General features: G+C 33.1%; 1 protein-coding gene across 2 annotated transcripts in view; it reads right to left on the reverse strand.

Annotated features, from left to right (window-relative positions):
* Nucleotides 1-275: 275 nt before the first annotated feature.
* NYAP2 (neuronal tyrosine-phosphorylated phosphoinositide-3-kinase adaptor 2) overlaps nt 276-13,612 on the reverse strand; it is a 255,220-nt gene continuing 241,883 nt past the window's right edge. For both annotated transcript variants that reach the window (XM_082396988.1, XM_082396990.1), the window contains exon 6: nt 276-5,753. In XM_082396988.1, the coding sequence (XP_082253114.1) occupies nt 5,526-5,753 (228 nt within the window). In that variant the 3' untranslated portion in view covers nt 276-5,525. The remainder of the gene's footprint in view (nt 5,754-13,612) is intronic.

The following is a 13,612-nucleotide window of genomic DNA, read 5'->3' on the forward strand; positions in this document are numbered from 1 at the left end:
CATTTAATTGGAATTAGGGGCATATGAAAGAAAAATGTCAAGTTTCCTCTTACTTAGTGGATCACCTATTTGAAGCAGAAGCCGAGTGGTGATTGAGGACGATTGAGGGTCACATAACTAAGTTGTAAAGTCTAGGTCTTCAAACTAATCACAGCCATCAATCTTCCAACATACATACAATCTCATAGGCAAATGGAAACGTGGAAAAATGTGCGCACTTTTCTTTAAAAGAGATGTTACCAATCTTGTTTCTTTTTTTTTTTTTTTTTTTATCAATCTTGTTTCTTGATGAATAAATACCAGCAACGACAAAGTCAACTAATTTAAACTATTGCTTTTATTATAATTACACGGGAGCACAAATAAATAAGCACAAAAGTATTGCAAAATATTGCCAATCCACTAAAGAAAACAATTTGTTTTCAAACAACATCTGGTTACTTCAAGAGTATCAAAGTACATTTATAATTACATGTTACCTGAAAAAATCAAGTACAAAAATTAAAAGAAATTAAAACATCAGTGTTTATATTATTATGTATATAGAAATGGCTAACAACACATGAGTAGAGAAATCTGTTATCTAATGCTTAGTTGCACAACTTTTCAGGCACATACCTGACATTTTTAATGAGTAATGAAAAATGCAATACAACATTCAGATTTTTAAATACAGTGAACGTGATGTTGGAATGGATGTTAAATGGTTTCTTTTAAAAACCCTGTCTTTTAAAAACGTAGTGCTATTAGCCACTAAAAAACATATTATTTGATATCATTTTCTCAATAGCTATTTGTTTCAATTTCTTGAAAAGAACAAGAAAGTAAACATACAATTGCTAAATACGTGAACACATTTTTAGTGCAAGATAACAAGACCTGTGACTTTACTGTGCTTTGTTTTTTATAATCACAGTGCACTTTACACAAATTGCTACACTATAAATGTTAACCGAAGGAGTTTCAAACAAAAGAAGTGCATACTAAACATTTTCATATATATTATATACAGTATGTATACTGTATGTGGGTGTATACATGTGTAAATGTAGATGCTTTGAGGGTGGGCAAACCCAGTCATATTTGGGAACAATTGAAAACTTCAAAAGGATTTCATACAGGTTTGGTTGAGATAGATGCAACGATATTTCTGTAAAGATGTTTTCCCTTAAATTTGAACCTTTATAACATTTAAAGGGAAATATTATGAGACATTTTTCCCAGATGACACACATTTTGCTACAGTGTAACTGACCCAAATATCAAAGGGTTTTAAATCAATCCAAACCCCAAGCCACAATGTTCAAAGTCCAACATGGCAAAACTTGTTATCCTTTTACTGATTTATATAGACAGCAGTACATATCCTATGTGTACATATAGAGGCTTACACATAAACATATTTTATACTTAGACATCAACTTTAATATGTTTAGCATTTTATTTTGAGTATACACTTGATCTGAAAAAAAAGAGAATACCATATATAAACACATAAGAGATGTCAAACATATGTGATACTGTATATCTTCCTAAAAGCTTTGTTTTGAAAATATTAATGATTATATAATAAAGCTCTTTGAAGGCAGAGACCACATCTTTTTGAATGCTTAATGCCAAATGCTTCAGAAATGTTTTAAAATAGCTGATATATAAGTTGCTCAATAATGAACTGTTAAATGAATAATGGATTAATAACAAATTGTTCACATTCTAGAGTTAGATATCTATTTTCCCTTACAAGGAAGATTTAGCCAGTTAATCTTAAGTACATAGGTATTATTTTTCTTTCACTTCAATTTAAGTTTGGGACACAATGAATTGTGAATTGCTATTCTATTCTACTTCTACTTCTTTGCAAGGGTGAATTCTCTCTCATCTCAGATTACTTGCTACTTGAATCACAGGAATTTTTCCTTCATTTTATAGGGAGCCATGATTAGCTTACAAGTTCTTTTGTATTTGAGGCAAGTGATTCACCTTAACATATAAGTAATATTGAAATTGCATTGTATGTGCATTGTTCTGATGTCTTATTTAATTAAAACAATGAAACAATAGGGTCGTTTAGTTTTATTAATTTTATAACCAAACTCGCTCATAAGACTCAAACTACATTGGATATAAGGGTGAGGCCTAAGCCAAAAGGTAGTAAGAAAAATATTTCTCTACTCTTCAGAAGCATTCAAAGAAAACTATGTGGAACCTTGGGGTCTCTGAAGTCCCAATGTCACTGTTTTGAAATGTGAAGTTATATCTGCTTGTATCCATTTAATTACCATGTATTTGAATGTGTGTGTTCTTAACTACACATTTTAACCTCTTAGTGTTTTGTTTTGTTTCACTTTCAGGACTATATTTTATGGGTGACATTAACCTTTACACAAATCAATCACTTTCAACTCCAAACTTGCTTCCACTCCATAAACACAAGGGAAAGTTTGGCAACGTTTACATAAAGAACTCCTGTTATACCTCAGAAGATGCTGGCTTCTGAGACTGGGCAGAAAAGCAGGATTTGCTTTTTCCCTTCCATCAATGCTAAAAAAAATTGTGTCTCTTCTAAGAAGTTTTCACATATAAAAGCATCTTGCTGACAGCCAATAAAATTCTGTTTCTATAAAATTTTCTGTGAAAAGATAATTTTTATAGGTCTGAGCTGTTTCAACTTGATAACCATGCCATGATATGATCTGTTCTTTGGCACTGCTAAAAAAAATACGAGCTTTATCATTCCATAGTGTTCTAGGTGCAGGTGGAACTTTTGATCATCTGACCAAATTTATAGGATGAAGTGTCCTAATTAGTTGCCACTAGAGAGTAACTTTATTTTTCTCTCTGTCCTAATGACCTCTTTTTCTCCACATAAAGAAATGCTACACAAAAAGGAAATTAATCATAGAATGGCTATTGCCACATAGGCTAAACCACAATGGACAGTCTTATAGGTATAGAATAACATTTCTTGAGTCAAATATCAGATCTTTCAATTACTTCCCATGGAAGGCAAGATTTGGAGAAAATAAATGGAAATGGTTGCCTAAGGTCAGATTTTCAAACAAGTTACTTTCTCAGAAAATAACTTGCTTGAAAAAGGAGTGTATGAAACCTGGCAACAGCATGAGTTTGGCAGAACAAATGGAAATGGCTGAATCCAACACAAATCATTTTAGTAACTCTGTTTCCTTCTTGACAAGTGGCCAGCATTAAAAAATATCTTCTGCCTAATTCAGATAGATATGGGAAAGATTGGCATTTGAAAAACACACTTGCATTTATTACCAAAATATAAATTTCAAGGGAATTATCCAATCATTATCATATTGAGCCTGAGATATATATATATATATATATATATATATATATATATATATATATATATATATATATATATATATACATCTATATCTCAAGATCATCATAAAGATGCTGAGAATTGATGACATATATATCTGATTCATTGGCTTGAGCATATGTGGTCATAATAACTTAAATCAGGATAACAACTTGGGTCATAAACACATTTTATTTCAATTCTGATTTTACCTTAACACATTTTCATCACTCCTAGATTTGTACTCCATTGATTGTTGGATTTGAAACATAATCTATAACTGGTGAAACATGGCAGCAGGATTTATTTAAGCTACTTAAGATCTCTCCGAGATTTCCTGTACTTGTGACTCTGCTTTTTTTTTTTTTTTTAACCACCTTAGTGATACAAGCAAAACTAAAACTTCAGTAAGCATTTAATGTACACAGTTCCCCCACTGAGTACTCATTCACGTGTACACGGGCACACATAACAGATATACATGCTCCCACTTACCTTATTTTCCTTATTCTTTCAGAATTCTAGTTGGACATCAAAATATACATTAATTATAAAATATTAAAAAATTATGTTATAACATTTCAAAGGCTCGAAAGAAACTATTACTGATAAAGCATTACTAGCTCTTTAGCAATATAGATTACAAAAATTCCCTACCTCCTGTTATATTTGGTTATATTGAGCAGCACTGTACTATTGCTGTCAAAACCCTTACAAGGAAAACCACTATGACAATAACTTCAAACACATACCTTTTCTCTCAGAAATATAATACTAAATTGATTGTTAAAGAAGAATCACATACTGTCCATTTTAGGAAGCATAAATAGTAATTTAAATATACAAAATATATGTGATAGTTTCCTTTTTCTTCATCCGTGGGGATATTTATAGTCAACTAACAAGTTACTCTTAAAAGATATATATGATTTATTTAACTTAAATTTTACCACCACATAAAATTGAATCCACCCCGTCTCCCATCCCCTGCATTTCCTGTTTCTTCCTTGAAACAAAATAAAATAAACAATTGGTCATAATTCTTTGGTCATGGTGTCATCATCAGTAAGAATAGGTGTGATGAACATGCACAGAAGATTACACCCCCAAAATATGGTAATAACTAATTTGAAAAATTAACATGAAATACTACTCCATTCGTGGACCTAAATTTTGAGAAAGATTGGCATTTAGTATACTAAAACATGTAAACTCATCTGGTTGAATGTATATTGGTCATTTTCTAGGGGAAACAAACATACACATGAAAAGTTACTCAAAAATAGTGATGGCAGTGGCTCTAATGCCACTGGTCCCACCCTCTTGAAAGCAGTTGTGCTGTTTAACCTTTGATTCCTTGTTCCTTCCATTATCACAGTGAACCCTGGTCTCCTCCAATCAAACGAATGATGCAAGGACATGTGTCCCTAAAGTCATTTCTGAAGGAAATGTTTTCTGCTGGGATGTCCAAATATATCCTATTAACTTTCTCTGGAGTCTGACTAACCATTGCTTAGTATAAACAAGATGATACTGAAGAGAAATTCTTATAAAGCCAATGTAGCAAAAATATTGGTGTTGATGTAATGTGGACGTCCAAATTCAGCATCACATTGCCATTCATTTCCTGTCAAACCCTTGAAAACGTACAAAGCAACAGATGTTCCTAACGAATATGATATTCAACTTCTACATTACTAGCACCAGATCATATATTGTGTGATTGAACATAATCTACCTGTGAGCTCGTGTACAGAAACCAAAGGTGGGCAGAAAGAAACATTTTAAATGCAAAAATTAATAATCAAAGGCATCAAGGGACATATAAAAGAGATAACAAACCAGTTAATACCGAAATTGTATCATATAGTAAAACTCTTGATATTTCTATCATTTATATACGTATAATGTGTATTATTTCAGGTGTCACCCATAAACTAGTAAAATATTTACATCTTAATATCTTCTGGATTCAAAATAATCCATGATAAATAAGTGTGCCTTAAATGCAAGGAAATACAGATTTTATCTTGAACTAGCCACGAATAGGCACAGCTTCCCATGGGTTTTCCAGGGAACCCCTGGCATTCCATTTTGACTGAGACGATACGTAACAGTTACTTATCACATGACCGAGTCGACCTCCCTCTTCGTGTTAAGTAATGTGGAGCTCACACCATCCTGCACACAGTCATATGGCAGTGTCCCAGAATACCGTTTGCTGTTTAGAATAGGGTGGAGGGCTGTACTTCTTTGTACCCGCATTCTTCTTCCAGCTGGGTAGGATAGGCATGCTATCCTGTTTGCAAAGGCCCTTTTCCGTTTTCTGTCTAGCTTTTATTTCCTTGCACAAGCAACGTTTTTTCTCAATCATCTCAAGCATTGTATGGTCTCCATGAAACCACTGCATGCATGCCACCTAGCAAAAAAGAGTGAATACAGAAAAAAAAAAATGGAATGAAAGCAGGTTTTTTTTTCCACTGTGCTAGTAGTTGTTTCGAAAAATGTCAGCTGTTTTTGAAATTCTTACAAAGCAAAATTAAAAGATGGAAACTGTAAATAAAATTTGTAGTTAAATTATTAAATATTGTAATATTATTAAACAATAATTTAGGCAGGAATAGTTTACCAATATGTTCTAAAAGTCCATGCTATGGAAATAAAACCTTTTTAAAAAATTTTTAAGCAATTTGCCAAAAATTTAGCTATTACTTCTATGTTGACTCCATTGTCGTATGTGTTTCAATATGTCTAAGTTCAATTGTTAGAATTACTTTTCAGTGAGATCTAATATGAATGTGATATGTTTTAAAGATGTTAATGAACAATTTTATTAGTAAAATAAAACTTGCGTTTGTCTACAAATAACATATAGAATTAAGACTTTTAATTATTCTTCTACCAAAATGAGTTTTAATTTGCATCTAATGCTTGGAATTTACATGCTTAAATAATTATTCTGCAAAGCAGTTTTGCTATACTTTTTGGTGCTTCAGCAAATGTCTAATTAGAATCGTTGGCTTCTGCAATCATACTGACCCAGATCCCGAATAGTTCCAGAACTTCAAAGAAACAGATTCATCAGTTCAGTTGGGTACCAGGAGAAGATTCAGTGCTGACTATATATTGATACACATTCATCTATTTCTGGACAGGTAAACACTGCTCCGAGGTGTATGTGGCTATGCCCACCAATAACTGTTCTTTAGAACAGAGCTAGCGAGTTGAGTCAGTGTCACAAGAACAGCAGTGTGATTGGGCCAAGAATCCAGGATGGTGATGCTTACACTAAATTGTTTAAGCAAATCTACTCTGACTTGAAGAGTTAAAATAGCTCACTTGGAGTCACTCAATTTGATGGCACAATTTTAGGAAATAATCAGCAAAAACTTATATGTATAACACTTATTCTATACCAGATCCCTTTCTTCATATTTTGCATAGTTTAATGCATTTATTCCTCACAAAGATAATGCTCTGAAGTAAGTACTATTTATTAACCCATAATGACGAGTAAAATGAGACTTGACGAGATTTAGTAATTTGCCTAAGCTTACAGAGCCAACAAATGGCAGAGTCAGGATTTGAATCCAAGAGTTTAATCTCCAACACCTGTATCTTAACAACTACACTCTACTGACTCTCATAGTGCATGCAAAACTGGAAAGGATTGGGAAGATATATTGGTACAATGCCTTCAATGTACAGGTGAGGAAGCTAAGACTTCAAGAATTTACATATCTTGTCCAAACCAGACAGGTAGGCTTTGGTGTGAACAAGGGAAAATTGAATTCTCACAATTCTTAATTCTTTATGGAGAAGGCAGGATCTTGAGCTAGAAGTCAAAGATTCAAATTCGGGATGTGTCAGATTTCCACTGGTCACTTCCATGTCTTGGTTTCTTTACATGAATAACTGAATTGATAATATCTTAATTTCAGAAGTTAGTATAAAAATTAGATTGCATAATGAAGGTGAAGTCATTTTTAAAACAGTGAAGCATTGCCCAAGAATTATTATTCTAACACTGACAAATACCCAGCAGCAGTTGTCCATACCTGCTCTCTGCCAAGCATGTGCGAAGAACCCTGTATATGTTATGTTAAATCCTCCCAGCCACACTGAAAGTTAGGATTTAGCTACACACTACAAGTGAGAAAGCTGAGTCTCAGAAAGTTTAAGGAACTAGATCAAAGTCATAGGCTATTGGCTGTGATACAGGCCTATATCAAACTCAGATCTGCCTGACTCCAAAGTAAATCATCTTTCTATTACAGCAAGCTCCATCTCCTGAATATTATTTAGAAATTATAACAAGAGTTATTCTTGTATGTATCACCATTTCCAGATGCTCCTCAAAAATGCAAATATATTTACAGTTTTATGAGTGCATAAAAAGTGTTTATCAAATAAATCAAAATCAATGACTTGGACTTAGATTCCAGAAGATGATACTCTTAGATAAATATCTTGTATGTAATGAGCTTACCTTGATACAAAGTTTCTTGAAAGGATGGGCTGTGTTTGACACCTTTTGGTGTCCTCTAGCCCCTAGCCCAGGCCCTGGCCATGGCTGTTCACTTTTTAAGTGAAGTTCTAGGACAACACCAACAGATTTTTGTCCTAACAGGAGATTGCCAAAGTAGCTTGAAAATTTTTCAAAAGATTTATAGTATTTTCTAACATGATAATCTAAGCAATAAAAATACAATAACTCTATTTTGGTGGAAAGACAAGCAAAATTTATTGAGTGACTATAAACTGTTATAAATGGAATTTATAACACAGAATTCCCAGAGGGCCGGCCCCAAATCACATCCAACACAGTAGCCCCAACATGCAGAACAGAGTCATTTAGCTTTCAGTAAATGTTTTAGGAATGAATTGAAGCCACTATCATTGAACAACAGTTTTTGTTGCTTCTCAGAAAACTCTCAAGATAATTTTCTCCTTAGTAAAATCTCACTGGATTTTACACATCTCAAGGAAATCGCAAAACCTCCAGTCTTCTTTAAGGTAAGATATTTACAGCATCACTTCAATATTTTCATGGTATTTACTTGTCCACACAAACATTAAATCACTTATTACTTAATTACCTTTAATATTTTTAGGGTGTGAATCAGTATATGTAACTGCAAAATAATAATTTTCCTGGATTGCTCTGACAACAGTGTCACCAATATATTTCATTATATTACATTTTATTTCATAGTTGTCATTACAGTTCATAAATGCATTACATTGTCTAGAATAAGTATGTGTTTTCAGTCAATTACTAGTTTATGCTATATATGTCAATTTATTAAGAAAAAATCCATTCTTTAAAAATCTAAGGAGTAGGAATTTAAGAAGAAAGAGTTATATGGTTTTTCATATTCTTTACATTTTTATTTTAGAATAGTTATATATCCACTTGATTGAGATATAATGGTTCAAAATATTAGTAGAAGAAAATCAACCTTGTTTTTCAGACAGACTGCAATATTGAACTATCTTCTTTTGGGGGTCAATTATATAGTCAGTAAAAATTCCATGAGAAAGCATTGCCCAATACGTGAAAGAGGGTGAGGTATTCTAAGAGAATTCAAATACAGGTTGTTAGAAGATAGAAAATTAATTTTTTGATTTTAAAAAGTTTAACAAGTCTAAGTCTGCTGTAGAATCTTCTCATGTTAAATCTGCTATCAAACTTTTTTTCTCATTTAAAATACCCTGCCCCCAAATTATTATTATGTTACAATGATATGAATGAAGGAAGAATGAGATTCATTTTGGGGAAGATAAGTCTGTTTTTCATATTTACTTTTAAATAACGCATGTTTTTGAATATTTCTTTCTGGAGGGTACACGTTGTTTTTAATTCCCCAAAATAAACTCAGTGTTACTTCCATGCCTATTGACATAGCCAAATCCCCCCCCCCTTAAAATGTGTCAAAAATTATTTCATTCTGATAGTAAGATGTTATGCTTTAATTCATTATTTTAGACATAACAAATAGCATGTTTAGCCATTATATGAAGTGTGTTAAGACTACTACCCATAAAAGATATCTAGACTTTCCCATTTTTTGTTTATCATCAGATTCTTCATATTTAGTTTAAATTTAGCTGTAAAATTCCATTCCACTTCACCCTGTAGTTGAAAGAACTCTGTGAGTCAATTTACAACTAATTTGAAACTAAGCCCAGTAAATAAACTCTTCCAGTTTAGTTATTTAATCAAGTGTCCTGTTTCTCATCTTTAATCCATATGCATTTATTGTATGAACCATGAAGGAAAAAAAAAATACACAGGCAAGTTAAGTATGCATTGGAAGATAACTGTTCAATTAATATGAACACACTTGCATATCTTGGACAAGATTCTCCTATTAACAAGATTCAGTGGAGGCAATATTCTCGGCTAACTTCATGGAGATAAAAATGAAGTGAAGCTCCTCCCCAAGGAGGTGAAACATAAATCACCATTCCTTAAGTGTAGGCTATACACAGGACTTCTTTCCAAAGAGTACACTCTAGAAAGGAGGAGGAGAGGAACTTTACATGAAGAAACCTGTCAAACACTACCTACGCCACACCTGGTGATCAGCAGTAATAGGTGATGTTGACAGTATGCACCCTTGATATGATGTGATAAGAAGGGCACTTTACCTGTGTGGTTTTCCTCCTCCAAACCATAACTTAGTCTAACCATGAGAAAAACACCAGATAAACCCAAACTGAGAGCCATTGTACAAAATACCAGTCCAGTAATCCTCAAAACTGGCAAGGTCATACAAAATAAGGAAAGTCTGAGAAACTGTCACAGTCTAGAGAAGGTCAAGGAGACATGAAGACTGAAATTAATTAATGTGGTATACTGGAAGAAATCCTGAAACTGATTGATAAAAACTAAGGAAATTCAAATAAGGTATGGGTTTTAATAATAATGTATTGATATTGATTCATTAGTCGTGACAAAAACACCGCTATAATGTAAGATATTAACAATAGAGGAAACTGGGTGTGGGGTATACAGGAACACTGTGTGTATTCTTTGCAGTTTTTCTGTAAATTTAAAACTACTCTAAAATTCAAAATATATATATTTTTAAAAATAACTTGATGGGACCATATTCTTTCCAAAGAATAAGTAACTGTATCTTTCATTCTTTAGATGGAAGCAACATGGTATAATGGAAGAGTTAAATGACTTGATTGGGATCTTGATTGTTGTGTGACCTTGAAAAGTCATGTATCTCTCTGAACTTGTATGTACTTCCTATATACATTACATATGTATATATATGTACATAATTCATATATACATAGCATGTACACTTGAATATACTTTATATATAGTATGCATATTTGGAACTGAAAAAATGTAAAGTCCCATACATCGCTCATGATCTTATCTATGAAGCTTTCAATGCATCAGGAATAACATAAATGAGGAGTCTTAATTCACTTCAATAATTACTTTCTCTAAAAAATAATCGAGGGCTTCCCTGGTGGCGCAGTGGTTAAGAATCCGCCTGCCAATGCAGGGGACACGGGTTCGAGCCCTGGTCCAGGAAGATCCCACATGCCGCGGAGCAACTAAGCCCTCACGCCACAACTACTGAGCCTGCGCTCTGGAGCCCACGAGCCACAACTACTGAAGGCCGCACGCTTAGAGCCCGTGCTCCACAACAAGAGAAGCCACCGCAATGAGAAGCCCGTGCACTGCAACGAAGAGTAGCCCCCGCTCGCCGCAACTAGAGAAAGCCCACGCGCAGCAACGAAGACCCAATGGCAGCCAAAAATAAATAAATTAAATAAATTAAAAAAAATAATAATAATAATAATCGAAGTACTTCCTGATATTGAGTATATTTCATCCAAGAAACAAAAGAATAGTGAGACTGTCCAATAATAAATCTCCATAATGTTTACTTAAAGTATTCAATTTTTCAAAGTATGTAAACCATAAGAGAAAAGAATACTCTGAAATAAGCACATGGAGAATTTCAATATTAAAAATGATACGAGAATAAAACTGATACAAGCATGCCTATCTCTATTGATTTTGATTTTTATGCCTCATGAGTAAGCATGTAAAAAAACATTCATCAAAGATTTTTGAGCAGGTGTGATGCTGGCTTTGGAATTAAGTTTAGCTGTGAGTCTGAAGATTTGAGAATCAAATTTAATTTCTTAAACAATAGACTCAATACCAATACTAATTTTCAGAAGCTCTAGGGGAAAAAAAAAATCTATCAGTTGCATGTTGCTCTCTCTATCCCAATTTCTGCCACCTGGGTAGCCCATTTTATGAGAAGTCATCATTTCCAACTCTGTAATGACCTATACGGGAAAAGAATCTTAAAAAGAGTGGATAGATGTATATGTGTAACTGATTCACTTTGCTATACAGCAGAAACTAACACAACATTGTAAATCAACCATACTCCAATAAAAATTAATTAAAAAAAAAAAGAAATCATCATTTCCAGTGTGAGGAGTATAAGCTTTAGTCTGGCTGAAAAGGAAGCTAGAGTCACCAAAGTTCTCTGAATTTTCCCTTTGCCCTGAAGACAATTTCTCCAGGAGAGCATGGATAGCATTAGTGGGGCATCAAGGAAGAGCAGGCGTGAAGGCCAGCTGGTGTGATTTGAGAAAGGCAAGCAACTTCTTCAGGAATTATAGGAGGGAGCAAGTCACTTTCACCTCTGCTGTCCCTATCCTTAGGAGTCACAGGTCAGACAGAGGTGTTACTGCTTTCATTGAAAACGTTCTTCCTCTCTCATTTAGCAGGTAAAGAGATTGATTCTTTACTAACAAAATGTACATAAAGAATAAACACGTAAGCACCATGACTTTTTTACATATATCTTCAAGAAAACGGACAGGGGTTGGCAAACTAAAGTACACTTCTCAAATAAAGTCCACTGCCTGTTTTAGTACAGCTCATAAACAAGAATTTTTGTTTTAAGCTTTTAAATAGTTGAAAAAAAACAAAAGAAGAATATTCCATGAGAGGCGAAAATTATATGAAATTCATAAGTCAGCATATATAAAGTTTTACCTGGCATACAGACATGCCCCTGTGTTCATGGATTAACTACAGCTGCTTTCACGCTATCAAGTAGAGTTCAGTAATTGGGACAGATACCACATGGCTTTTAAAGCCTAAAATATTTATTGTCTGGCCCTTTAAAGAAAAAGGTTGTTAACTTAATAGGTAAATAACCAATTAACCCTTAAAATAAAAAATGCCTGATAGAAGACCAAAAAGGATAATATCAATATTAGTACTATAAAAAAGGCTATAAAACAAAATCAAGAGCATTGATTCATATATACTTACAATATTTTTCATATCAAGTTTGGCCCATTAGATGAATCATAAAGGATTAGACTTAGATTTAAAATCAACTCTGACAATTAGTTTAGAGAAATTATTTCGGCACATTTTTACAATTTCATCATTATAAGAAAGAAGAGGCATGTTGGAATTAAAGAAATAAAGTGGATAATCTGGTTTAAATCCTCTAAATAAGAGATTCAATATAAGGTCAACTCTTTCTTCTAATAACCTTGCAGTGGCTATTTGCTTGTCTGTGCTACGTCACAGTGTTGATTCAACTTCAATATAAAAGTTGCTTCGAGAACTTTTTAAAAAATAATGTTAGTGAATTATATTTCTTTTCTTTTTTTCCAACTATATTTTGGAAAGAAAAGGTCAGCTTTGCATAGCATAGGCAACAACATAAGCCCTCAATAACCTTTTGAAATTGACATAGCACAGAGATGGAAGGGTTATAATTATCTGCACTTGTCAGCAAATTCACTAATTGTTTTTTTACTTAGTTATCGAATAACAAGTGCTCAAATCCATGTTCCTTGATCATTATACATTATAAGAAAAAAAATGTCTCTTGCTTTGAATGAGTAAGACTTACTCTATGTATCTGTGTATGCATCTACCTCTCTCTTCCTATGTATTTGTGTAAAATAATTGAAAGCATTTAGAGGTGACCCAACATCACGGTATTTTCTATGGTAAATATTAAAAGGTACAGTCAAATAATCCATGTGACTTTACAATGACTTATAAATACCATTTATTCTACTTTGAAAATTACAGATTCAAGGTCAGGAAGATGGTTCCACACTAAATGAATTTTTTCTTTTTTCATGAAGGCCGGAATGAAGCTAATTCAACAGAAAAGTGTGAAATATCAAAAATAAAAAACTACATAATGTAAGTGTGCAAAACAAAAAAAGATAATATAAATGTGCAATATTTTT

Source organism: Balaenoptera borealis (assembly GCF_965194805.1).
Source record: "Balaenoptera borealis genome assembly, chromosome: 6".
NCBI classification, from domain to species: domain Eukaryota; kingdom Metazoa; phylum Chordata; class Mammalia; order Artiodactyla; family Balaenopteridae; genus Balaenoptera; species Balaenoptera borealis.